This window comes from Bufo bufo, chromosome 3 (genome assembly GCF_905171765.1).
Source record: "Bufo bufo chromosome 3, aBufBuf1.1, whole genome shotgun sequence".
In the NCBI taxonomy this organism is placed as follows: Eukaryota; Metazoa; Chordata; class Amphibia; order Anura; family Bufonidae; genus Bufo; species Bufo bufo.
The window spans coordinates 391,099,622-391,126,758 of NC_053391.1; the positions used below are offsets into that span (position 1 = coordinate 391,099,622).

Sequence of the window (27,137 nt, forward strand, 5' to 3'; positions counted from 1 at the left end):
GTAGTTATACACAGAGAAGGAATAGTTGTGAAATTGTGGGAAGCACAGGATGGATAGACATGTCAAAGGGATTCTGTCATCAGATTTACCCCTCTAACCTAAACATATGCTCATGTCCAGACTAATAAGAAGAATCCTAAGCTGGCCTTATTAAACCTCCCTGTGGCTCTATTTGCCCAAAAAACAGGTTTTTATAACCTGTCAATCACTTACTTAAGGTGCCCAAGGGGAGGTCCGTTAATACAGGGTGCCCGGCCGCACCCCTCGCTGTCCGGTGCCCAGCGCCGCCTTCCCTGTCTTCATCGCCGCCGCCTTTTTTTTTTTTTTTATCCGATAATTTTTATTAACAATTTTCTGTAAATTGCAGAAATAAAGAGAGAAAATTGTGTGTACAATATACATGCAACAACCAATAAAGGTATTACCAAAGCATTACATGATCAGTCACAATATTAATTTCGTGAATACAATATGTAACGTCCAGCATAGTAAAAGACATACATGAAATCAAGTAATATTGTTACACAATATCCATTGTACAAACCACGTTTCCCACCTCTTTTGATTTATAAACAAAAGACTATCCCTCCCTACACAACTAAACCCCATCCCCCTCCCACCCGAGCAATGGAACGGGCCCGACCTCCAAAATCATTCCACGACTGTGGGGCAGATTGTGGCAGCTCAATTGTGTATTATGAGGTTTTGGAGTAGCAGGGACACAGAACTGTATAATACACACTGCAGCTGCTGAAGAACCTCTTTTTCTAAAGATTGAGAACTCCACATCAGTCAGGAGAAGGAACTTCCTGCACAAGTCACCTGTGACAGACCTCAGGAAAAGAGAAGTAGCGTCTTTGTAGCTCCTGTTGTCTCTGTATAATTGCCAAGTTCTGACATTATTTGTAGAAATGTCCATCGCCCTGTATTATAACGATATTATTTAACTCTGCCCTCACACTGAGCAAATATACTTTCATTAAGTACTGTGACAAGGCAGACGCCGCAGAACTGAACAGCCTCCTCTACGTCTCTCTCTGAATTGGCAGCTCTCTGTTGGCACAGCAGATGTTGCTATGTGACAAATGGATGCTGCATGGCTTTCCTCTGAAGTCACTACAACTTCCATCAGAGCAACCACGTATTGCTTGGCAGCCGCCCACTATGTGTAGCTATAGTTATTTGAGTGAATGGAGTGAGTACAAGGCCTGCACAATCCACACGGCAAAGCAGAAGGCTGGTCGGTTGCCTCAGCACTTGACTGAAACATCTCGCTTCCTGCAGGTTGTTTGAGGCTCTGGTTCTATGGGTCACATTTAGTAAAGAATGGCCTTTCATATGCCAGTGTTGTCTGCGCTGTCCCGTGAGCCACAAACTGAAATGTACCCCCCACCCTTGTGCTTTTCCTGTTTTGTTGTATAGGTTTGTGCTACCCATAGCATTTCTCATGCATAGAAAACTCTCCTACAGAAGTCAATGAGGTCTACTTCAGACCTTTGTCTATGGACCATGAGGCCTGCCGTATAGCAGCTTTCTAAATGCAGTTAAGGGGGTTATCCTGGAAGTGATAATGATGACCTATCCTCAGGATAGGTCATCGTTATCATATCAGCAGGGATCTAAGTCCTGGCATCCCTGCCAATCAGCTTTTTCAGGAAGCCACTATGCTCACTGGAGCTTCGGTGAGTGATGCAGGCTCCCGGCATCTTTCCAAGGACGTCGTAGAGTGGTTGTGCTTGGTATTGCAGTTCAGCCCCATTGATCTGCAACTAGGCCACGTGACCAATGTACAGTGATGTCACTGGCCTAGGAAGAGGCTGCTGCGCTCAAGACCTCTTCTAACAGCTGATTGGTGGGAGTCCCAGTTGTCTCGCCCCGTAGATATGATACTGATGACCTATTCTGAGGATAAGTGATAAATATCTTTTCCCAGATAACCCTTTTAAGACCAGCTCAGGCAAGATGGCTGCCCCCAAAATCATGCCAAAAAAATAGAATAAAAAAATTCTAATGAGAAAATTAAAAACAAATGAGAAAAAACGGATATTTGTCGCTTTCTGGTTTTACCTGGCAGAGAAAAAAAATGTGGTGACACATTCGCTTTGACTTTGTTTCTTTCCACTCTTCAGGTCCATTCACACGTCCGTAGTCTATTGTGGATGCACAAATTGCGGATCCGCAATACACCGGGTCGGCACCCCCTATAGAACTGCCTATTCTTGTCTGCAATTGCGGACAAGAATAGGACATGTTCTATTTTTTTGCGGAGCCGCGGCCTGGAAGTTGGGGGCTGAAGCCCGGAAGTTCGGGGCCGTGCTCTGGAAATGCGGATGCGGAGAGCACATACTGTGCTCTCCGCATCTCTTCCGGCCCCATAGAGAATGAATGGGTCCGCAGCCGTTCCCGATTATTGCGGAACAGATGCGGACCCATTTGCGGACGTGTGAATGGACTCTTCCATAGAACCCCTCTGTGTGGTTTGTACGGATTATAGTGATACTATGGACAGATTCTTACATCTCTGTTATGGATCATTGGGTCTCCTTCCGTGTTATCATTGATCTGTTGAATCTCTCATTAATGTCCTCCTTGCCCGTGTGTGGGTTTTGGTGGGCAGACAGTGAACGAGCCCTTATTCAACTAATGATGTGATTTTGGAAGTTAATTGCTTGGAACAGACCTTATTGAGGGGTTTTTATACATACGCACTCACAATTTTCCTTTTTTTTGGTGTAGGTATTTATTTATTAAACAGGGTATTTTTCATTCCACTGTAACAACTTAGACTATTGTTTCTGGTTCATTACATAAAATTAAAAATCCATTTTCATTCCAGATTGCAATGCAGCAACAGAAAAAAATGTGTATATTGTATCACCCTGCAGCAAGCACAAGGGTTATGTGGTCAGGTGTTATCGTGTGATCTGCAGACTCCATTAAAGTGGAATTGCATGCTATTAATATTGAAAGAGCATTTTGCCCTAAATGCAAAACTACCTAGAAATAAACGTCCCCGGAGTTCTCTTGCGTGAAGTACTTCAATATTTCATTGTAGCGGTTTCTGTGTTATGAAGCAGATGCTGGATTTCTAAATGTAATAACCACTCGTGGCAGCCGTCTCATCTGGACCAATGTGTCTATTTACGGTCTATACCTATCTTGTCCCGCTCATCTTCTTCCTGTGTTGCATATTTAGTATTTAGATCCACATTTTTTGCCGGTTGAATCCGGACCCGTTCACTTCATATGTCCGTTCCGCTGCACCCGCAAAAACATAGAACAAGTCCTATTCTTGTCCACATAACAGATAAGGATAGGTCAGTTCTATAGAGGGCAGAATGTTCCTTTCCACAAAATGCAGAACGCATACGACCAGTATCCGTGGTTTGCGGATCCGCAATTTGCGGGTCACAAATACGGCAACTGCCGTGTGCACGAGCCCTGAGGGTGTAAAGTAATGGATGTTGGGCTGAGGGCCTAGTGTTAATAAGACCCCGGGTAGAGTGAATTCACTCCAGGTTTGGCCACTGCACTGTAGTCGGTGGGAGGCCTGTTTGGGTGAGTTGGTTGAAGTCTTCTGTGATGATACATGTGCTTCGTTCACCGGAAATATGGACGATCTCAATACGTTCTGCTTGGGATAACGCCACCCTTCACATCGCCTGTACAGAAGAAAAAGCACTGTTTCAACATGAGAATGAATAAAGTTATGTTAACATGAAACACACTATTGTTTTTGTGGTAAAATTTCAAGAATGAACAGGAGACTTCTTTCTTCTGTTTTTTCCCCCCGATTGAGGCTTCTTTCACATCACCGTTCAGGACAGATTCGGCACATAATTGAGCCGAACGGAACCTAAGGACCCCATAGACTATAATGGGCTCCGTTAGGTTTCCCCTCAGAAGTTTTTTGAGTGGAGACAAAAGTTGTGCATGCAGGACTTTTGTCTCTTCTTCAAAAATCTTCCTCTGAGTGGAAACCTAACGGACCCCATTATAGACTATGGTGTCCTTAGGTTCCGTTCAGCTCAGTTATGTGCCGAATCCGTCCTTTCCGTTCTCCTGCTCCTGAACGGAAAGGCTGAACGATGAACGAAGCCTTAGAAAACCACAAGCAGAAGAAAAAAGCTGTCAAAATTAACATGTGGATTACCCACTGACGTGGAATATCTGCATATGTTTCGGTGTAGAATCCGCTCCAAAAATCCATATATCCTTAAGGCGAGTTTAGACGGGCCGATGCAACAGCCAATTGTCGGAAAGGAAGCGTTCCTTCCCGACAATCAGCTGTTCGTTCAGTGAAAGTGACCACTGTGTTTACATTCAGCAATCACCTCCACAGTAGGAGAACGAGGGATGGCTATAGCGATCCCTCATTCCCATATAGAATTGCTGTTTAGACCACACAATTTGCTGACCAGGAACGATGATTGGAGTGCCTGTATGAACAACAGGATCACCCAATGAACGAGCATTTCGCTCGTTCATCAGGTGATCGGCGGCACATTTAGATGGCCAGATTATAGGGAACGAGCATTCGCATTATCATTGTTTCTGATAATCTGGACAATTATTGGTACGTGTAAATCCATCTTTATTTTCTCCCTGATGAGAGAAGGAAGTCATAGCTAGCTCTTGCTTCACCCAGGGCAAAGATTTTGTTCAGTGCCCTAGCCCTGTATCTAAATACAGGGTGATGGCACATCATAAAAGGTTTTGAAAAAGTCAGTTAAAAAGTTTCTTGCCATTGTTCACAGAAGAAGAAAAAACACCAGCATACTGCATGTCAGATGATGACGTTCTGAGTACATTTGGACTCTTCCAGGGTAATTGTGATCTGTGATCCCCATTCTGTGTTTACATCCCGCCGCATGACTCATGGGGAGTGTCCAGCATAAGGTCTCTGCCTCTCCTTCCAGCTCGAACATCACAGGTCCAAGCCTGCTTGAAGCCCTGCTCGATAAACTCCACCCTATGACACACCATCATTGCTGATATCACATCTAAAGGGCAGGGTCCAGGAGAATGAGCAGAACACCGCCCTGAGAGGCAAGGTCACTGATGATTACGGGGCAGAACCTTACAAGCTTTGCCACACCTCAGATGTAGAAGTGATGTCATCGGTATAGGGAACCAACCCAGAGGAAAATGTCACAACAAGTGATAACTTGTTTGATGTTAATTGATGCAAAAAATTGCAAAACTGGAATACCTCTTTAAAAATCAAGATGAGTATTTCTACATCTGTACCTGGTCAAAACAGTGAGGCTCTTGTACTGCATCAGGATAGGCTAATATAGGATGAGTGACAATGGAGCAGACTGCAGGCTTGGGAAGAGGGGTTCATATATAGTTTTTGGGACACAAGAGGAGCAGGACTTCTGTAACAGAACAGAGTCTGTGGGAATAATATAGTCATGGACATGACCCAAAGCAAAAAGTAGGCAAATCTTAGCGTTACTGGCTACTACCAGTAATGCTCTTCACTCCTCTAGTCTCGCTTGCCTGCCGCAGTGCTTTCCAGTGCATTGGAATATGTGCTAATCATCCAGTTCTCCTTGCCATGGGGACAGCTGGTCTTGATCAAATCTGTTTTAGGTTGGGAAGAATGTCTAAACAGAATATTATTGCTGCGAGGACAGTCCTTGGTGTATATTCCACATCTCTGCCACGCAGTCATCTTGGTTTATTGTCTGCTCCACTTCCAGGAGGATTTCTCTGGATGTGAATTTGCTGGTGTTAATGACAGTTACATTCCTGGAAAAACTGAGTAAGCTTAGTGCTGTGTGAGAAGTACTGTGTTGTGGTTCAGAGGAGTTTCTGCTAGCTCGAATGTAGTACATCCTCTTTTATAGTGGTTGTGCTGTGACTAGTCGTAGATTATTAACCACCTGATAAGCCTGGTTGTCTCACTTCAGCAAATGTAGAGAAAGTTAATACAAGGCACTTACTAATGTATTGTGATTGTCCATATTGCCTCCTTTGCTGGCTGGATTCATTGTTCCATCACATTATACACTGCTCGTTTTCAGGGGTTATGACCATCCTGCAATCCAGCATTGGTGGCCGTGCTTGCATACTGCAGGGCTCCAGACTAAAAAAAAAATATCAAGGAGTCATTGGCTCCTAACCTGAAAAATTTAGGAGCCAAACTAAAATTTATAGTCGCCAAACTTAAAATACATAAAATTACGGTATAATAAAAAAAAAAACACACGTCTTACCTAGGGTTGTCACAATACCAGAATTTTGACTCTATTTCGATACGATAAAAAAGTATTGCGATACTCGATACCACGTGAAAAAAAAAAAAAAGCACCAAATAAGGCTACTTTCACACTAGCGTTCGGGGCTCCGCTTGTGAGTTCCGTTTAAAGGCTCTCACAAGCGGCCCCGAACGGATCCGTACAGCCCCAATGCATTCTGAGTGGATGCGGATCCGCTCAGAATGCATCAGTTTGGCACCGTTTGTCCTCCGCTCCGCTCAGCAGGCAGACCCCTGAACGCAGCTTGCAGCGTTCGGGTGTCCGCCTGGCCGTGCGGAGGCAAACGGATCCGTCCAGACTTGCAATGTAAGTCAATGGGGACGGATCCGTTTAAAGTTGACACAATATGGCTCAATTTTCAAACTGATCCGTTCCCCATTGACTTTCAATGTAAAGTCAAAACGGATCCATTTGCATTATCATGAAAAAAAAAAAAAAATATATATATATATATATATATATATTTTTTGTTCATGGTAATGCAAACGGATCCGTTCTGAACGGATCTAAGCGTTTGCATTATAGGTGCGGATCCGTCTGTGCAGATACCAGACGGATCCGCACCTAACGCAGGTGTGAAAGTAGCCTAAACCGCGTGCATTCCAGATTTTATGGAACGTCTAAACCATAATAGAACAGTCCTAACCTAATTTTTGTTGGGATAAGGTGACAAAAAAATGGCAAATTGCAAGTTTATTTTTATTTTTTTCTGTTATGGCGTTCACCACACTTTTTTGGGCGTGGCGATATGTCTTTTTTGAATGTTTATATATTTTATATGTAAAATTGGGCAAGGGGGTGATTTAAACTTAATATTTTGGTGTTTGTTTTCTTTAACCTTTTTTTTTTTTTTTACTTTTTTATTTAATACCTATTTACCCCCTTAGGGGCTAGAACCCTTGTCCTATGCACCCTGATAGAGCTCTATGGTGAAGAGGACATCACACTCTCCCTGCTGCTGTGTACACACAGCAGCATGGAGCTGACTATGGCAGTCAGGACTTCAATAGCGTCCTGGCTGCCATGGTAACCAATCGGAGCCCCAGGCTTACACTGCTGGGGCTCCGATCGGAAGCTGCCACTGCCATCAATGATAATACTTGGGGGATGGGGGGTTGGGGGCGCACTGCACCACCAATGATTATAATACTTTGGGGGGGTTGGGGGCCCCACCAATGATTTGACTATATAATACTGGGGTTGGGGGGGGGTTCGGTGCACTGCACCACCAATGAATATCGTTTATGCTTAATACAAACGCAGGCTGCCATGCGGGTGCCGGACATATCCCATACCCGGCACCCAGCCTCTATGACTGCGTGCTGTGATCCGCCGCTGTTAACCCCTCAGATGCCGCACCTGGGGGGTTAATAGCGGCGGATCGCAGCGCGCAGTCATAGAGGCTGGGTGCCGGGTATGGGATATGTCCGGCACCCGCAGCTTGCGTTTGTATTAAGCATAAACAATATTCATTGGTGGCGCAGTGGCCATAGCCCTTCCCCTCCTCCTCCCTGCTATCAGCCCATTGGTGGCAGCAGCAGTACAGGGGGGAGGGACTGCCTTCTTCTCCCCTGTGCTGTTGAGAAGAACATGGCACGCGCTGAGAGCAGCGTGTGCCATGTCAGTAATGTGAAAGAGGCAGAGGTCTAGGCGCAAATGGCGACAAGACTACAAAGTCTTGTCGCCATTTAGCAATTCTAGGTCGCATTTGGTCGAAATCTGGAGCCCTGTACTGTAGGAAAAAGCGCTGGTCTCTGTGTTGGCTGGGAGCGTACATAGACATGTATGCGCAGCAATCTCCCATTTTGGCTACCTTGTATTTGCGCTGCAACAGTCCCCCTAACCCTTAGAAATGAGCATGGTATAATGTGATGGAAAAATAAATCAAGGCAGCAAAGGAGACAGTTTGGAAAATCACAATAGATTAGTAAGTGCTTTGTATTAAAGGGGTTGTGCAGGGGTTTTATATTGATGACTTCTCCTCGTGGTAAGTCATGAATATCAGATTAGCGGAGGTCCGACACCCTGCTCCACCGGCGAACTCTGCTTCTACTTCATTACACTACGTGTTGTCTCTCTTAGATGGTGGCGTACTGTAATTGAATGGAGTGAGTACTTGTAATTGCACTACACTGCCCATTGTCTCGGAAGAGAGTGAACAGGAAGTTGTGCTTGCATGGAGCCCTGTTTCCTCTTCAAACAGATGATCACCTAAACAGCTGATCAGGGTGTGCTAAGACCTTGCAGCTCTTGTCTGCCCCGAGATACCCAACAATCACCTGATTGCCAGGTCCAATAATGCAAGCGCTCATTGAGCTGACAGCCAGGGGCCTGACCTGATCATGTTAGATTTCAGGAGCACTGTACATGCGTACAACGTTCCGAATTAAATCCCAGGACCAAGTACTATACATGTATTTTTGGTCATAAGGGATTTAATTATTGAAGCACATCTTTGGTTATTATTAGGTATAACCTAATTATATTAGCTTTTCACATTGTACCTTGACTTAACTTAAAGGGGTTCTGTGGGAACATAAAAAAAAATCTTAAAACATCATCTAAAGATCATACAATCACCTATGGATTATAACCTTGTAACTGTCAAGCAATTTTGCTTCCACAATTTATACTTCATGCTCCCAGTAAATCCTGTTTACAGCCCTGAAGTTCCTGGTTGTGGGAGTGGCTTAGCTTAGACCAAAACAATTCCCATAATTCTGTGCGCCTCCAGTTCAAGCCAGTTTGTAAACACTCACTACACCTTTCCTGTTAGTGAATCCTCAGCCACTGCACCCTCTGTTCATCAGCCCGGGCTGTTTCTTCCTGTTTCCTCCCACACAGCTTCAGAGAAAGTAGACTCCGCCCACCCCTGCTTCTGGAACCAGAGTAGGGGAAAAAGCAGCGCAAGCGCAGAAATGTCCTGTGCGCGCTTGCGCTATTCATTCTGAAGTCCGGCTTTCCCACCGCTTGTCAGGTCACAACTTATATCCACTGCCTCGGAAAGAGGCATGCTGGGATAACTAGTCGTGACGTCAGCAGGAGAAATGCTTACTGGATGAGGAAGGTCACGTGACCGCTATCTGAATTGGCGGCCAGAGATAAGATCGGCACAGCAAGTAGATTGGTAAGTAGCAGGGCATGGCTGGGGAGAGTGAATGGAACATTAAATAGTGAAAGTGTAGAACCCCTTTAAGAATACTGTCAGTCATGTCCAAAAAATGAAGAACAATAACCTGTGTGTAAATTCTGCATGGTAATAAAGTAGACTTCCAGTGAAAATGCAGGATGTATGTTCCTGGCTGTAGAAAAAAATTGGTATACAATATAAGCTGGGTATATAATATTCTAGACTGTAAGTTCTGCTAATTATTAGGAATTGTATATGTAGAGTCCTGCTAAGACCTTCTTCCTTCATGGAGTCACCATAGAACTGTAGCTTGGTACATTCCTCTGTGGCTCTGCACGTCTTGTGCTATATGAGCCTGGCTACACCCAGTAAGAAGCTGAAGATGAATGAAAATGGGAGGGATCACACTGTTTTTCAATGAAGGAGAGGATGGAGAAGAGCCAAGGAACATGCTATTGTAATCTCGGGCTTTTCATTTTAGAAATGAGCGTGAAGTACCTGACTACAATTTTGCGAGATGGTCCTGGATAAATTGTCATCTAAAGGTTTAGGAGACGAGAACGTTGAACCCTATTATACCTTACCTGTGGAAAAAGTTTGACTATTGGCTAGATTAACGCTATAAATGAAGGCTTCTAGCATCCCTAGGGCTTAGTATCTCTGTGCAGTCTGTCTGGAAATAGAAAACTCGTGCCAGAGAAGAGGACGGCCTCTTTTTGAATGTATTCTTTATTTCTGGTTGCTTCTATACCTGCAGCAGAGATTGTCACCGTTGAGTCTCTGACACTAATGGGGCTCACAGTCTAATTTTCCTATATATGCACAAGGGTCAACTAATCTACCAGTATTATGTTTTTTTGGAGCCTAGAAGGAAACAGAAGCATATAGAGGAAGCCCACGACCACATGAAAAAAGCTTATTCACTCCTGGTGATCGTTGTCCAGCCTACACTGTTCAGCACTGTGGGCATGTGCAGTACAAGGAACATACCATAATCTATCACCTATATGTTTTTTTAGAAGTTGCAAATTTGAAAAAAAATACTATTATGCTGTTTGGATAATAGGAGTGATGATAAGGCAATATACCATTTGTGAAAATGAGGACATGAATGACATCTTCATGATGCCCTCTTCCTTTCATTTCTAGGGAATATTTCTGGTGTGTTCTTGCTTATGGTGACTTATAATGTCACAGTGGATATCACCAGGATATTCCATTATGTACACTCCTCAACATTGAAATTGCAACACCAAGAAGGACAAGCTGCAAGGTTATACAAATTGAGAAAGTAGCAGGTATCTCTAAGATCTGCAGTTGATCAAATTTTCAAGCACCTAGTTGTAATCGGTGGTATGTGAGAAGGGCATAAAAGTCAGATTGAAAGCAAAGTTTTTAGTGACATGAAACCTGAAAAATCTGATCAAGTCGTGTAGCATAATTGTGTGATGCCTACAGTTCGTCGAGGTTCCAGTTATTGCCACTTGGGCAGAATCCTTGAACTGAGAGACCTTGGTTTATCACTCTGGCAGATCACTGTGGGCCTAGGCTGAGATGCACTGTTCAACGCTACGTGTCCCAGTGTTTGGAAGAGCAAAGACGAACTGAAATGATAGCAAGTGGTGCACAGAGGTGAACGTCTGCATGGATGGATCATCTGGTTAGAAGAATGCCTTGTAGTGATGTATTCTGTACTGCAAGTGAAATTGGACGTCGCATCACAAGTCGACGTGGCAAATACTGTCTACACAAACCATCAGAAGGTGTTTTACACAACATTGGGCTATGATCCAGACATCCAACTATAGGTGTTCCATTGACCTCACGCCACCGCTCTCAAGGAGTATCATGGTGCACAGCAAGGCTGGAACGGAGGTCTTTCCTCTTTAGCGATGATTCCTGCTTTTGTTACTGATGCAAAGATAGCTGGAGATTGGTCTGGTGACCACATAAGCAATGCCATGAAGAGACCTTCACATGGGAACGTCACACAAGTCCTACTCCTAGGATTATAGTGTGGGGTGGCATAATGTACGCTAGCCAGACTCCTCTAGTCTTCATTTCAGGTACATTAAACAGCTCAGTGTTACATTGATTTTGAACCCGTTGTACTGCCATTTTTCCATAGTGTCCCGGAAATCATTTTTCAACAGGGCAAGGCCAGGCCGCATGTTGCTTGTGCTATTGTGAGCAGCCTGCATGGCCTAAACGAGTTACCATGGCCTGCAGTGTCTCCAGACTTGTCTCCCATCGAGCACATCTGGGACGTCTTTGGCAATTGCAAAGGGAGCTGCCAGCAGCAAATCTTGATGATTTTTGTGCCCAAGTGCATTCAGTATGCCAGAACATTCCTCAGAGAACCATTTATAACCTCTTTGATAGCATACCAAGACCCCTAAATGCATGTATTTCTGCACATGGCTCTCACACTTGATACTGAATAAATTGAGATGTTCTAAAATATTTTATTTCCATTTTTTATCTTTTGCATATCAATAACATGTCTATCAATCCTGTAATTTCCATTACTCTATAACTTTTCCTTCAAGCACTATAATGTTGTGTAGTTGGTGTTTGACCTATACTACCCAGTGAAATTTGCTTGTTGTATAAGAATGTCAATTCGCTTTTATACCATCTTACAGTAGGGATGTCATCAAGCAGTGTTCTCGAATGATTGCACCTTAGCCATGCATGTAAATCCCTGAGAACATATTGGCAATTGTAGTGTCCAATTGTAACAGAACAGAGCACTAGATGTTGGCTCTGATCGCTCCTTTGCTTTGGCCATTTTCCAGACTGAACGACTCTCCTAAGATTATTCACTAGAAGCCTTTTTAAAAGCCTTTTGAGCTACATCTAGCTTCAGGCATGCTTCTATGCTTTAGATTTAGTCTATGTGTATGCACTTTTTTGGGGTCAGAGTTCTTGTTGGTGAATTTGTCTAATATCTGATTTATGGTTTACTTAATTTCACAATCCAGTTTGTATAGTTGAGAGCATTGTGACCACAATCATATTTGCTTTCCCAGTGTTTGCCCTGAACCTTGCTAGGGTGAAATATTATGTGGTGGTGGCTGAACTAATTGTCAAATTCTATCAATTCTACCCTATACACTGTGCAGTTTCATGCAGTCCATAACTATACAGTTTAGTAAACTCTCATCTGACTGAGATGTTCCTCCAGACCCAACCTACCTCTAATACTCATGCATACTTGGCTAGGCCTACTGTGTATGTGTTCTAAATGGGGGAATTGAGGGCAGAAGGATCAGTCATATTGAAATCTAACATGCAGCTCTTTCTTGCTTTTCCCCAACATCTGTCATTGGGAGAGGGTCTGGTAACCCCTTATACACATTAGATTGTTGATGGGTTAATTGTGCAAGAATGGGTGGGGGTGGGGGGGTTGGCACCCCCTTCTTCCCATCTTATAGGAAAGATTACTTACCTGCTTCCTGGTGCTGGCTCCTCGCTCCTTCTCCTCCAGACCTCCAATGTTCTGCTGGGCTCCCTCGATGTCAAAATCTGGTTTGACATCACTGCACCCAATCACTGGACACAGCAGCAGAGACTGGATCCTCTTGTGTCATGTGACCATTTGTCGTAATGGCGTAGGGGCAGCTGGTCGCCGCCGCAGCTAATTGCCGCCTTAACATCGAGGGAGCCCAGCAGAACATCACAGGTCTGGAGAAGGAGTGGGGAGCCGGCAACGGAAAGCAGGTAAGTGATCTTTCCTTTACAGGTCCGGCCAAGTGTGTGTGTTGCCAAAACCCTCCCCCATTCTTTCACAACCCCTTTAACGTTGTCACTCGATAGTTGATACCTAAAGAAAGGAAAATGTATATGTCCAATGAATTTGTTTAGAAAACAGGAGCTAAGCTAACCTTTTACTGTATAAAAATGAGAAGTTGTATTGACCACCTCCTAAATACATGGCTGACAGACTGCAGTTAACATTTGTGGATTTGGAGTGAGATGGGTTTCCTGTGTACTTTTGTACTTTTCCCAGCGGAGACGTCCTAATGAGTTTATTTGGCTGTTTAGTGATCAGATGTTAGCACATATGTTGCTGAATGAATAGAGGAGGAGGAGGCAGACTCTAGGTTTCGATTTCTCAGGCAAACGGATCAATATGCGGTTTTGTGGCCTTATCTAGTTTATAATTTATTTTTTATTTTTTTTAAATGCTTTACATTTTATGTGCAAGCGGCTAATGTGTTTCCCAGCCCTGTACCGGAAAGCTATGAGAATAAGCATGTGTCTACAGTTCAGCCTGAATAATACTGACAACTTCAGGAGTGTGAGCAAGAATCTGATGTCTTTGTGGTGTTCCTCAGTCTACTGATTGTCTGTACTTTATCATTATCTGTTTCAAAGTGAGGGATGATGTGAAGGGTTTTCCAGTGGTCCCATACACAATGCCTTATTTATGTGTCCTAAGAAATTCTAGATAATGTAATCATTTTCAAAAAGCCACAAACCCCCAAAACATCACAAACAAAAGCACAGGATAGGTGGCTGATTGGTGAGGGTCCAACCGCTGGGACCCTGGCGATTACAGAAATGGGGGTCCTGTCTCTGGTTTGAATGCAGTAGTGGTCGAGCATGTGCCCTGTCTCTCCATTCACAGTGTTTGGGACTGCCTGAGATAGTCGAGTGCTGCCCTCCTCTATTTCCATTTAAGAAAAAAATATGTGACCGAAACATAGGTGACAAATGCGGAGTGTAAATATATCCTAAGTGCATTCACACCATCCTGCATTTTATATGAAGCATACAGCTGTCCCACAGCAGTGTGAATGAAGCTGTTATTAGAACTGAAATACTGCAGGAGAACTTTTTAAATGGGCTTCCTCACTAGTACAGGGGCCACCATCCTCTGTGTCATTTATACATTTATTACTCCTATTTATATAGCTGACATACATGATTACACACATTGTTGATGGTGGCAGTGGTAGGGCCCATTTACATGGGCTACTGATTGGTTGAGTGATCGCGCTTATCAATGCTTGTTCCCAATCATGGCCCAGTGGAAACCTGTTCAGTGAGAAACCAACACGTCTTTGTTGTGGACATTAGAATAATAATTTGCAGGCAGCACATTGTCCCGTGTAAATGGGGATGTGCTGTCGACAATAATGAAACTATCTAAGGAGACGATCGCATTAATGATTGCTCCATGTAGGTAAATGGAGCTGATTGACATGATATATCACCAATCGCGCTCGTTACTGACAGAAAATCTACCAATTTAAATAGGCCTACATTGTAGATGAGATTTATATATTTTTTTCATAGTAATGGGTTAATGACTTAATGAAAATGTAAGCAGTAAGTTTACTATGACATCATCAGTTATGACATCACTGTCATTTTTATTGAAATCTCTGGTATCCAGTTGTCGGATCACATTGGATGAAACCCTTTTCATTTCCTGGTCACGTTTAGGATCCATTCACACGTCCGCAATTTCGTTCCGCATTTTGCGGAACGGAATTGCAGACCCATTCATTTCTATGGGGCAGCACGATGTGCTGCCCGGATCCGGCATTGCGGATCCGCACTTTCGGGTCCGCAATTCCGATCCCGAAAAATATAGAACATGTCCTATTCTTGTCCGCAATTGCAGACAAGATTAGGCATTTTCTATTAAGTGCCGGCGATGTGCGGTCCGCAAAATGCGGAACACACATTGCCGATGTCAGTGTTTTGCGGATCCGTGGAACCCGCAAAACACACACGGACGTGTGAATAGACCCTTAACCTGCTGCTAATGCCAAATGTTGGTATAAACCATAAAGCCCAAAGTCTACTCTAGACATATGCCCTTAAATTAAGAAGTGCTATGTAAAGACGTTCCCGCAGCCAGCATTGTAATTACAGTGCTCTGTGTCCTTTTTATCTTCTCTGCTGATTTCTTTAGTCTACAGTTCTGGTAAAAAGCACAAATTACTGGCTTCTGTGTTTTTATTATTTATATCCTACCTGAATAAACTTTGAAAGCCTTCAAGTAGAGCTCTGTCATAAGTCTGTACTTGGTTGATCTGTCCTGCTCCTCTTCTTCATATGGTCCTTTTACATGGACCAATGTTTTAGGCAACGATCAGGAATGAACTAAACATTCCTGATAATTGGTCTGATTGTCGGTCCATGTAAAAGGACCAATCGTTACAGATCTTAATGGCAGTTGGCGGTAGTCAATAAAAATATTCTTTAAAAGGCCCCACACCCATTAGTATATGGCTGAAAGTCTAATGTGGGTGGGGAGCTCCCTCAACAGATTGTCAGCGGAGGAAGGGAATATTTTTGCCCAATCTTTTTGTTCTCAAGGGTGGCAAGCCACCGACAGAGGTGTCTGGCTGGGGCTCTCTCCTCATTGAATACAAGTTTGGTGAACCAAACATATATGTATATGGGGGAGCAGGAGGGAGATGAGAGAGCTGTTGGCCGAACCACCTTTTGGGCTTACAGCTATTGTATGACCGCCTTAAGACCTCCTAGATGTCACACCCAATACGAGCACCTAATAGGTTGGAGGTACACATGCAGAAGAAATCTAAAGAAATAGCTTATACTTCTCCTTTCTGCTGGATCAAGTTGTGGCTTTGGCTTAAAAAAAAAAAACGGTGTCAAAAACTGCATGTGTGATTCCAGACTAATAAGTGCAGTAAAATAAGAAGCATTACTCTGAATATGGACACCTAGAACTGTGAGGAGATAGTTGAAACAGAGGTCCTTGGCAGAATAGAGGTAAAATAGCACTGGAGCTTTGAGATGAAAAGGATACAGCTCGGAGGGTAACAAAGTATTGCATAACATTTACATGCTAATGTGTAACCGAACGATCTGTGGGTTTAACATAAATGGATGGCATGAGGAAGAAAGAGTGGATGGTAGATGCCCTAAATTTTACACTGTGAGGAGATGGTTGAAACGGAGGTCCTTGGCAGAATAGAGGTCATATGTGGAGAGTGTCTGGAGCATAGTGAGGAAATGTTGGCAGTAGCCAATTGTACACAGTTCAGAGAATGAAGAGCGAGGTTGAGGAGTCCAGCAGAAGACTTTGGGCTGCATTGGTGGGATGTTAGTCTTGGTAACAGTAGGTTGTTGCAGTAATCTAGATGGGATATTCGGTAAGTACAGGGGCCAGCATTTTGGCTGATAGATGAGAACGTATGTAAAATGTTATGGAGTTATTACCGTAAAAATTCTAATGTCACATGTAAAGTAAGTCACACAGAGTAGTCATGTGCATGTGCGTTCTCTGACAGCAGTAGTGCAGAAATTGATGTTTGAGAAATAGGGGAAGATTTGTCAAACTGTTTCAAAGTAGAACTGGCTTAGATGCCTATAGCAACCAATCAGAGCTGTGAAAAATGAAAGGTGGAATCTGATTGGTTGCTATGGGCATCTAAGCCAGTTCTACTTTACACCAGTTTGATGAATCTCCCCCATAGTCTTTTATCTTTATACAGGAAGCCCCACTGCCCCAAACCTTTTAAAACAAATCTGATACTGCTGTGAATCTCCTGTGATGGCCTCAGTAGAGTGCAGTTCTACTGACCGCTTACCAAAGTGCCCCATAATCTGTACCCGTAACTGGTACCTTGGTCTCTTGGGGACAAATGCTGACTGCTATGTACAGAGCACTTAAATGTGTTCTCTCCGGTGGTATTAGTATAGTAAACACAGCGATTCCCTCAAATTTCAGTCTCTATCTAAAAATCAATCGTAGCTTCCTTAATTGTCAGTGAGAGAGGCTACTTATGAGCCATGATTGGTCCCAGCCATTACACACTGACCTTCTCCACAGAGTGGAAGAATCTATAAATACCGCCAATGTGCGTCACTACATGATAATAGAATTGTGCTGTGGAGCGGTGGTCGCTGCCGCTGCTTTGTGATGACGATACGTAAACTCTTTAGCTGTTGAGGCAATCCACTGAAGGGCTGATTCACTCTTCACCTGTCACATCCCGTTACGTCCTCTGTCCTCATCTAGCGGGATCTTTGGTCAGTCTTCAATGCACTGTCTATAGAAACTCCTTTTAGAATAACCGATTGTGATATGAACAATGGTAAGATGTTATTTTTTATTTTATTTTATTTTTTCTCAACTTTTTTTTTTTTTTTAAATCTTGCATCAAAAGTTATTACTCTTGGTATAATCTATGTTTTATGTATATCTATAAGAGTTAAAAAGCTTGTGCCAAGATAGAAACTTCCTCCAGAATGGAGCTGCAGGTTGAGTTGCATTTTCCAGGGGACTGCTATAGATGGCAGTGTACAGCTTTTAAAAGTTGTCAAACAGACTTCACCAGACTTCACCAGTTATAACCCCCTACCTGTGTTGAGAGCAAACCAGTGCTGCATTTTATGGTCAAATGACAGCCCATGCATGGTCAACCTTCAGAGAAACCAGTGGGAGTTATGGAAGAGTATGTATCATTGACTTGTCATAAATGAATGAGGACTGTAGTGTCTGAAGTGTTCCAGACTATGGTTCTCCTAGCTTGCTATCAATTACCAGTAACTCAGTAACCATGTAGATTTTTCCCTGCTCTTTCATTACTGTATAAGTGCTACATAGTATGGTTTAATTTTATTTCAGTTTTATTTATTTTTTTTAGTTTCTTGTAGAATCTTATTCCAGATGGTAACTTTTATTTTTACTGTATTTTATTCTTTCATTGGTGGTTGGCTGCATCACGCTGATTTTCATCTAGCCAGCCTCTGTCTGTTTTTGCTATAATAATGTGCGTTTATTTTTTGTTCTGCAGATGGCGCTCACCTTTTTGGAGTAGGATCTAATTGGGATGCCGTTGTAAATAAAAACTACACCGACTCAATCTGTCCCATTTTGGTTGTCAAAATGATTGGGAAACTAAAGCAAAACTTGCTGCTGGGCTGCCTAGTGATAAGCTCCGTGACTGTCTTCTACTTAGGTCAACACGCAATGGAGTGCCACCATCGAATAGAGGAACGCAGTCAGCCTGTCAAAATGGAAAGCCCTAAAGCAACTGTAAGAACTGAGCAAAGAGCAAATTCTAGTTTTCCATATAACAAGGACATGCCATTAATATTTATTGGGGGAGTACCTCGCAGTGGAACTACACTAATGCGTGCCATGCTTGACGCCCACCCTGAGATTCGATGTGGAGAAGAGACAAGAGTTATTCCGCGAATCTTGGCAGTCAAACAAATGTGGGCACGATCCAGCAAAGAAAAAATTCGTTTAGATGAGGCCGGTGTTACGGATGAAGTGCTGGACGCAGCCATGCAGGCTTTTTTACTGGAAATAATAGTGAAGCATGGGGAACCGGCACCATACCTATGTAACAAAGATCCGTTTGCTTTAAAATCACTCTCTTATTTAGCCAAAATATTTCCCAATGCCAAATTTCTCTTGATGGTGAGAGATGGCCGCGCGTCAGTGCACTCGATGATATCTCGAAAAGTTACTATAGCTGGCTTTGATTTGAATAGCTATAGAGATTGCTTAACCAAGTGGAACCGTGCCATAGAGACCATGTATAATCAGTGCATTGAGGTGGGCTACGACAGGTGCATGCTGGTGCATTATGAACAGTTGGTTCTACATCCAGAGCGTTGGATGAAAACATTACTGAAATTTCTTATGATTCCATGGAATGATGCTGTGCTACACCATGAGGAGATGATTGGCAAAGCTGGAGGTGTATCCCTGTCCAAGTAAGTATTCATTGTGTATATCTTCTTCACACGTAGTCCTGCTTGACATTGGAAAACAGGACCAGTGTTCCACCAAAAGTCTCAGCTTACTGTATATTTATCCAAACTGATGGTCAGTTGCTGTAGGCGATCAGTGGCCCTTCGGGGTCTTTTTGCTTTGGTTAATATGATATCCATATGCCTTAATAGGAGAACCCCTTAAAAGCAACAGATCTAGAAATCGTACGTTTCAAAGGTTTGTGTTATTGGATGTAAAAAAGTACAAATATATATTTTGTGTGTTTTTTATTTATTTTGGGGTCATTTATCAAACTGGGGTAAAGTAGAACTGGCTAAGTTGCCCATAGAAACCAACCAGATTCCTCCTTTCCTTTTCCAAAGGAGCTGTCCAAAATTAAAGGTAGAATCTGGTTGGTTGCTATGGGCAACTAAGCCAGGTCTACTTTACACCAGCTTGATAAATGACCCCTTTAAGTTATTTTTTTTCTTCCATGTGTGACATGGACATGACCCATTTATAGCTATCTAGCATGTTTCTGGATGGCTGATACAATGATATTCAGCCATGGAGAATTCAGTCAGGAAGCCAAAGCATCTTTTAAAGGGGCCCATAATAGCGAAGTTGGCATGTTGCCCATAGCAACAAGTCAAATTACAGTTTTTCAAGTTGGAAACTACAGTCTGAGTTTGATTGGATGCTGTGAGCAACATGCAGATATTGCTGCCCATGTAGACCACATTTTTATAAATTTTTTGCAACCAATTTGTAATTCTTCTCTGTATATCGTCATCTTCTTTGAAAGGACCACCCCTGTAGAATACCTTTTTCCACTGAAATTATGGACGGTCTTCTTGGAGTTTTTTATGTAGTTCTTTTCTTAATTTAAAAATACATATTTTTATACTGTAATCCTAAGATTTTATTTACCGTTTTTCTGTTACTGGTTGTAGCTTTTGTGTTCGTGATCATCAAACACGTCATTGATAACGGTTCGCCTATAGTGAAAAGCTTGAGAATCTCTGATTGATTGAAGAAGAGGCCTTGGGTCCATAGTGACCAGAGCCAAACCTGACTAGCAAACTGGAATATGGGCTACAGTTGGTATGGGCAGAAAGCCCAGAGTATAAAGGGCTTAGACCTGAAGCCTGAAATGTGCTCTGCGACGTTATAGACGGTGTCACAAATCTATATTGCTGACAGATTGTGTAACGTTACAGGTACTCTGGGTAGAAAGGTGTGTTGTTCAACTTTCTAATCAGTATCTAGCCTGAATTTTTTTTTTTACACTAAAAATCCAATAGATTCAAGAGGGTCAAACAGGCTAACAGCAGGGAACTGGTTGTGAGGTAGAGCTGCAGGGACGTTATTCGGTATCCACTGAGTTACTTCCAGCTCGATACAAATATTACACACAGTTGTCTCTGCACTTAAAGGGAACCTGTCACCTGGATTTTGTGTATAGAGCTGAGGACATGGGTTGCTAGATGGCCGCTAGCACATCCACAATACCCAGTCCCCATAGCTCTGTGTGCTTTTATTGTGTAAAAAAAAAAACGATTTGATACATATGCAAATTAACCTGAGATGAGTCCTGTATGTGAGATGAGTCAGGGACAGGACTCCTCTCAGGTTAATTTGCATATGTATCAAATCGTTTTTTTTTTACACAATAAAAGCACACAGAGCTTGTCCGCATCCGTTGCTCTGTTCCGTGGTCCGCAGCAAAAAAAATATAACCTGTCCGCTTTGTGGACAAGAATAGGCAGTTATATTAAAGGCTGTCCGTGCTGTTCCGCAAATTGCGGAACGCACACGGACGCCATCCGTGTTTTGTGGATCCGCGATTTGCGGACCGCAAAACACACAACGGTCGTGTGCATGTAGCCTAACAAACACAGTCATGTGCAAGGATAGTAGTTTATGTAGCAAAAGTATTGAGCAGGGGACAAACCAGTGGTTACTTAGGTTAGTTTCACACTATGAGGAACAGCATGCCGGAGTTCATCGTATCTGGTATAACCAGAAAGAGCCAGAGGACTGCCAGGCCCCATTGAGTATAATGGGACCCAGCAGGGATCCGTCTGTTTCCGGCATTAATGGCAGTAATTAGCTGGACAAAAACTGTTTTTTTTTTTTTTTTTTTTTTTTTTTTGTCCAGTGCTAATCCCCAAAACAGGCTGGATCCCTGCTGGGGCCCATCATAGTCAATGGGATCCGGTCGGGAAAGGCAGTATCCAGCTTTACCAGATACAGTGAAGTCGAGTAGTCCGTCCTCTGCTGGAAGATTTTAATGCTAGTGTGACACTAACTGTAAAGTGGCGGTGTACTTTCAGTAAACATTTGATATGTCATAGGGACATATCAAAACTTGAAATTGGTGGGGGTCTCCCTTAGTACGTTCTCTCTCCTCGCTGTAGAACAGGAATAAAGTTTTTAGTTTTTAAGTTGTTGTATAACTGATAAAGCTCTGATTTTGTCTGCAGTTTTTCATGGTATTTTTCACAATCGTCCCTTACGTTTTCATTTCTGTACTGTTTATTTTGGCTGTCCCCAGTCATGTTGATTTGCAGGCCCCAGCTGAACATATTATAACTAAGATGTAACAAGGTCTGCATAGTACGATGCCAGAAGATTGTCCCCCAGATTAGAGCCCGGCATTCATCAGACACACAGGCATTCAAGCCTCTTGTTCAAAATGCAGGTCATGAAGTCTTGTATCGCGTTTCTGTATAGAGCTGGGCAGCTAAGAATGTCAGTCTAACCTTTAAAAGATGGCTCCCCCTCCCTCGTTGTCAACGGTAAAATATCTGTTAAACTACAGCAATATTCATATTTATTAATCTAAGTATTAGGCCTCATGCACACGACCGTTGTGTTCTGTTCCGCAAAATGGGGTTTCGTTGTTCCGTGATCCATTTCCGTTTTTGTTTCCGTGTGTCTTCCTTTATTTTTGGGGGACCACCAGACATAAAGGAATGTAAAAAAAAGACAGGTTTGCCATGCAAATGATAGGAAAAAACCAGACGCGGACGACAATCTTGTCTGCCTCCGCGTTTTTTAGCGGTCCCATTGACTTGAATGGGTCCGCGAACAGTTTTCCGCGAAATATAATAGGACAGGATATATTTTTTTGACTGACTGGAACCGCGGATCATGGACGCGGATGGCAAACTGTGCATTAGCCGAGTTTTCAACGGACCCATTGAAAATCAATGGGTCCGCAGAAAATCACGAAAAACGGCGCAACGGACATGGAATAAAACAACGGTCGTGTGCATGAGGCCTTAACCCAACACAGCCAGTTTTATTTCCTCTCCACTTACGAGGAGCCATTACTTTTTTCTTTCCATCCTCATGGCTGTATGAGGGCTCATTTTTTTGTGATGCCATTTAATGTACCATGTATGGATACGTTTTTAGAATAGTTTTAGGTTTTACTAAAGAATTTAAAAAAATACTTTGTCACCATACTCTGAAACCGGTAAGGTTTTTTTGTTTTATTTTTTATTTTTTCTGTCCATTGAGCTGTGTGAAAACTTTATTTTTTGGGGGAGGAGGGAAAGTTTATTTTTTTTTTGGTACAGTTTTTGGAGTATATGCTAATTTGATAACTTATTATTTTGGTAGGTGAGTTGACACTCCCCCCCCCCCCCCCCCCCACCCCCCCAGCAATTCTGCATTTTAATTTTTCTTTTTACAGCATTCACAACGTGGGATAAACGGTGTGAGATATTTCAATAGGTCAGAAGTTTATGTAGATGATAATAAATCTGTTCGGTTTTTTACATGATAGATGTTTTTTTTTTTTTTTTTTTTTTTTTTTTTTACCTAACTGCTGTATGTTTTTATTTTTCACCAGCCTAAAACCCCTAATGCTGATTTCACGCATCCGGACTGAACACTGACCCATTCAATTCAAAGGGTATATGCGCATGAGCATTGTTTTTCACAGACCATCTGTCTGATCAGAAAGAATCGAATCTAAGGTGTTAAACAGCCAGGATTGATGTAATATCTTGAGACTGTGCCATTAAAGCACTGTACATGTACAGCAGGACCATCTATGCAGCACCTCACCATGGGGTTTATTGGGTTCTCTCTTGTAGACAGCCCCTGTTCATGTGCACTGTTAGGACATACACTGTAGATATCATAGTGGGGCTTCTCCCTGCTGGAACTCCTGAGATAGAGCATCTCCTGCTCTGGCAGAAATGGCCTGGTCATGTCTTATATGGCCGCCAATTGATTTACATGGGCACCATGTTATACTGCATGTTTCCTACAGTGGGCAGACAAAGCAACTGTAGCGATCAACTGGGCGGCAGTTTTTGGGCACTTTCACATGGTCAATATTTGGTCAGTATTTCTCATCAGTATTTGTAAGTCAATGGATTTGGCCTCTTCTTGCTTTGGCTTACAAAGACCTTGTTCACATTTCCGTGTCTGTCTGACAGCCATGAAGTAAAATTATGTGTTTCATCCGTGAAGATGTCTGTTTGGTCTGTGCGTCCTTTTTTTCCTCCGTATGACATTAGCATTACATGGACACCGCTCAGCTGAAAGTTAAAAGGGTTTTTCCGAGATTTTACTACTGATGACCCCTATCCTCTGGATAGGTCATCGGAATTTGATCTGTGGGGGTCCGACAACCGAGACCCCCACCATTCAGCTGTATGAGAAGGCATCGACACTCCTGTGAGTGCAGTTGCCTTCTCACGGCTTACAAAGCACAGCGCCGTACATTGCATAGCGTATAGATGGATCTGGTCAGCACACAATCCTCATGTGCGCTGCAGTGGGAAAAGGGAAATCTCCAGTAACACAGCGTAGAGAAGTGGTTGTGCTTGGTATCGCGCTCAGCCCCATTCACTTCTGGGGAAAGGAAAAGATGTCAGAAGGCTGTGGCGCTCACAGGAGTGCTGGTGCCTCCTCATACAGCTGATCGGTGGGCTCCGGGTGTCTGACCCCCACCGATCAGATACTGAGGACCTATCCAGAAGATAGGTCAACAGTAGTAAAATCTCGGAAAACCCCCTTTAATTAGCAGAGGCTCTCCTATTAGTGTTCAGTGAAAAACATATCAAACACGAATGCCATGGGCGTGTTTGGTCTGCATCACGGACCAAAGTAGTGCATGTCTTCGTGATTTTTTTTTTTTTTTTTTACTGTACCATGGTCAGTAAAAAAAAAAAAAAAAGATCTGTGAATATAAGGAATATAAAAATCAATGGATGAGTGCTTTCCTTGGAAAATGGGTCAGCACTCTTCAGTGAAAAATGGAGTCTGCAACACAAGCATGGCGGCACTACGGTTGCGTGAATGGGCCCTACACTGACGAAAAATACCGACCAAAACTGACTGTATGAAAGCGACCTTTAGAAGAGCGTTGTTGCTGAGACAACACCTTTTAAAGCTACCTGTACATGTTGCGAATTGCGCACAGTTTTTCGGAGTGGATTCTCGTATAGATGAACTACAGAGTAATACAGTAGCAGAAAAGTGTATGAGACTTCACAAATCTCATGTATACACTGCTTTTTTTTTTTTTTCGTTCCGTGCAGAAATTGACCTGCCATGCGGATTTTGAAATCCTCAGCATGTCAATTCTTTGTGTGGATTTCAGCCTTTTCAAGACATGGGTGAAATTTGCCGCAAAACTGCATCAACTCTGCACCAAAAACTGCAAGTAAGGCCTCATGCACACAACCGTTGTGTGTTTTGCGGTCGGCAAATTGCGGATCCGGAAAACGCGGATGGCGTCTGTGTGCGTTCCGCAATTTGCAGAACGGTGCGGACAGCCATTAATTTAACTACCTATTCTTGTCCGCAAAATGGACAAGAATAGGACAGGTTATATATATAAAAAAAAATTTTTTTTGTGGACCACGGAACGGAGCAACGGATGCGGAAAGCACATCTTTTGCGGCCCCATTGAAGTGAATGGGTCTGCATCCAAGCCGCAAATACTGTGGCTCAGATGCGGACCAAAACAGTCGTGTGCATGAGGCCTAACACGTGTGTTTTTTTTATTGTAGAAATGCGCAGAAATCAGCATGGAAACTTTTGCTAACTTTTGCAAGACAAAAACTGCAGCGTAATACAATTTAAAAAATCTCACGTACACTTTGCTTCTTTCTTCCGTGTGGATTTAGAAATCCGCATCATGTAAATTATGTTTGCCATTTTTGGTGAGGATTTTGCCCTTTCAGTGGAAGGGTGAGATCTGCTTCAAAACAACATCAAATCCACCCTAAAAAACACACAGAAAACTTGCGTTGTATGGTGCAGAAACGGGTAGGGCTGTCCTGCATGTTTACCCACCCCGTGTGCAGGTAGACGCAGGGCCTTCACATGTTGCAGAAGTTTTCTGATGTTGGTAGGAGGTTAACCCATGGTCACCACAAAGTGTTACCCTATAGACACAGGGAAAGGGGAGTGATTCTCATCTCTTTTCAGCGCTGTGGTATATGTTGGTGTTATAGAAGTGAATAGTAGACAGGACGTTTGCTCTACCTTCTCCTGCTCTAAAATTGCTTGAGTTTGTGAAAAGTTCAACTTGATGACCATGGTTAACCATTTAAGTTAACTCCTGAAAGAGATTATTAGGGAAGTCGGTGCTACTGTAAGTGATTATTCGGGGTTGATGCTGTGTTATAATATTCAGTATATTGGTTTTTGTGGTGGTGTTTTCTGCGCTGACAACCACTTTGCTCCATTGAATATGAGCTGCGTAGTTGTGGGTGGAATGCCGGGGGGCCCTGCAAGGAGGAATGAAGGATGTGAGCTGGGCAGTTTACATGAGGTAAGGTTATGGGGGTGGCTTTAGTAATGGAAAATAAGGGCAGCCATAGATCTGTGCCATGCAAGCAGATGTGTGTTCTATGCGTAAACTCCAGGCAGTGCTGTGACTTGGCGTTTTATCAGCACTTGCCACCTTGTTGGCAGAGTCATATCCTGTGAAAGTAACTGGTAATTAGTCATCTGGCCTCGTTGGTGATGCTTTACACGTCTGTGTGAATTTGCAAATTGGAATCACTTAACATTCTTTGGAGCTGGAGCTACAACTGCAGCAGGAGTGTATAACCGCCTAAATGTGTTTTCAACATCCCCGGGTGGTGACTGTACAGCAACTGCACCAAGGGGCATGCTCCCAAAGTAGTGTCCTCCCACACATGGGCAGTGCCACATGGCATATTGTACTGCCGTGAGTACAAGGACACATCTATCTGGGCATTACTGTGGTCCTACTATGCATAGCTTGCCATAATAATTTCAATATGGTTGTCATATTGTCACACCACTGAGAGTGGCCACATAGTGGTGCCCAGCACCATAAGTAGCAACACAGTGGCATTTACAGCGCGAAGAGTTTTCCATAGCCCTATATGGCTCAGCCCACGTCAAGACTATGATAACTAGGGGGATGGCTAGATCTTATACTTAGTGCTGCAGCATACTATGCAGGGTTAGTCGCCAGATTTCTGCTAGTAATGTGCTTTGTTTCACACCAAAATTAGTATTATATAATTAGTGCATTTTGGTTGTAGAGAAGGAAAATAAGAAAAAAAAAAAAATTTTTCATCAGACCCTCAATGTTAATAACACCCCCAAACAGACTGGAGATCAGACTCCCAATGTTAAACTGCAGCGGAGACCCCCAATCAGACCTCAGATCAGACAAAAAAACGAATCCACTCACCTCTCCTATTGCCGTTCATGAGATGGAGCGGTCTTCCTGCTGCACTGTGCTGTGACCTGACTGGTCACAGCTCGCCTACGTCCTCGCGCTGTGCGCAGTTCACAGCACAGTACAGTGTACGGTGTCGGCAGAAGTAGACCAGGAAGCGGTGAGTACGGTCAGCACAAGGAGCGACAGCTCCCTGGTCTTACTGTACCAATGAGCACTTCCATAAAACGGTCATTGGTATTCCCCCCATAAGACACCCTGACATTTCCCCCCTATTTTTTTGGGGGGGGGGAAAGTGCGTCTTATAGGGTGATAAATACGGTAATCTAAAACGGC

At 43.1% G+C, this 27,137-nt stretch overlaps 1 protein-coding gene across 2 annotated transcripts in view; it reads left to right on the top strand.

Annotated features, from left to right (window-relative positions):
• The window catches only part of TPST1 (tyrosylprotein sulfotransferase 1), an 80,823-nt gene that overhangs the window by 8,000 nt on the left and 45,686 nt on the right, over positions 1 to 27,137 (top strand). For both annotated transcript variants that reach the window (XM_040424790.1, XM_040424791.1), the window contains exon 2: positions 18,183 to 19,113. In XM_040424790.1, coding sequence (XP_040280724.1) covers positions 18,275 to 19,113 — 839 coding nt within the window. In that variant the 5' untranslated portion in view covers positions 18,183 to 18,274. The remainder of the gene's footprint in view (positions 1 to 18,182; positions 19,114 to 27,137) is intronic.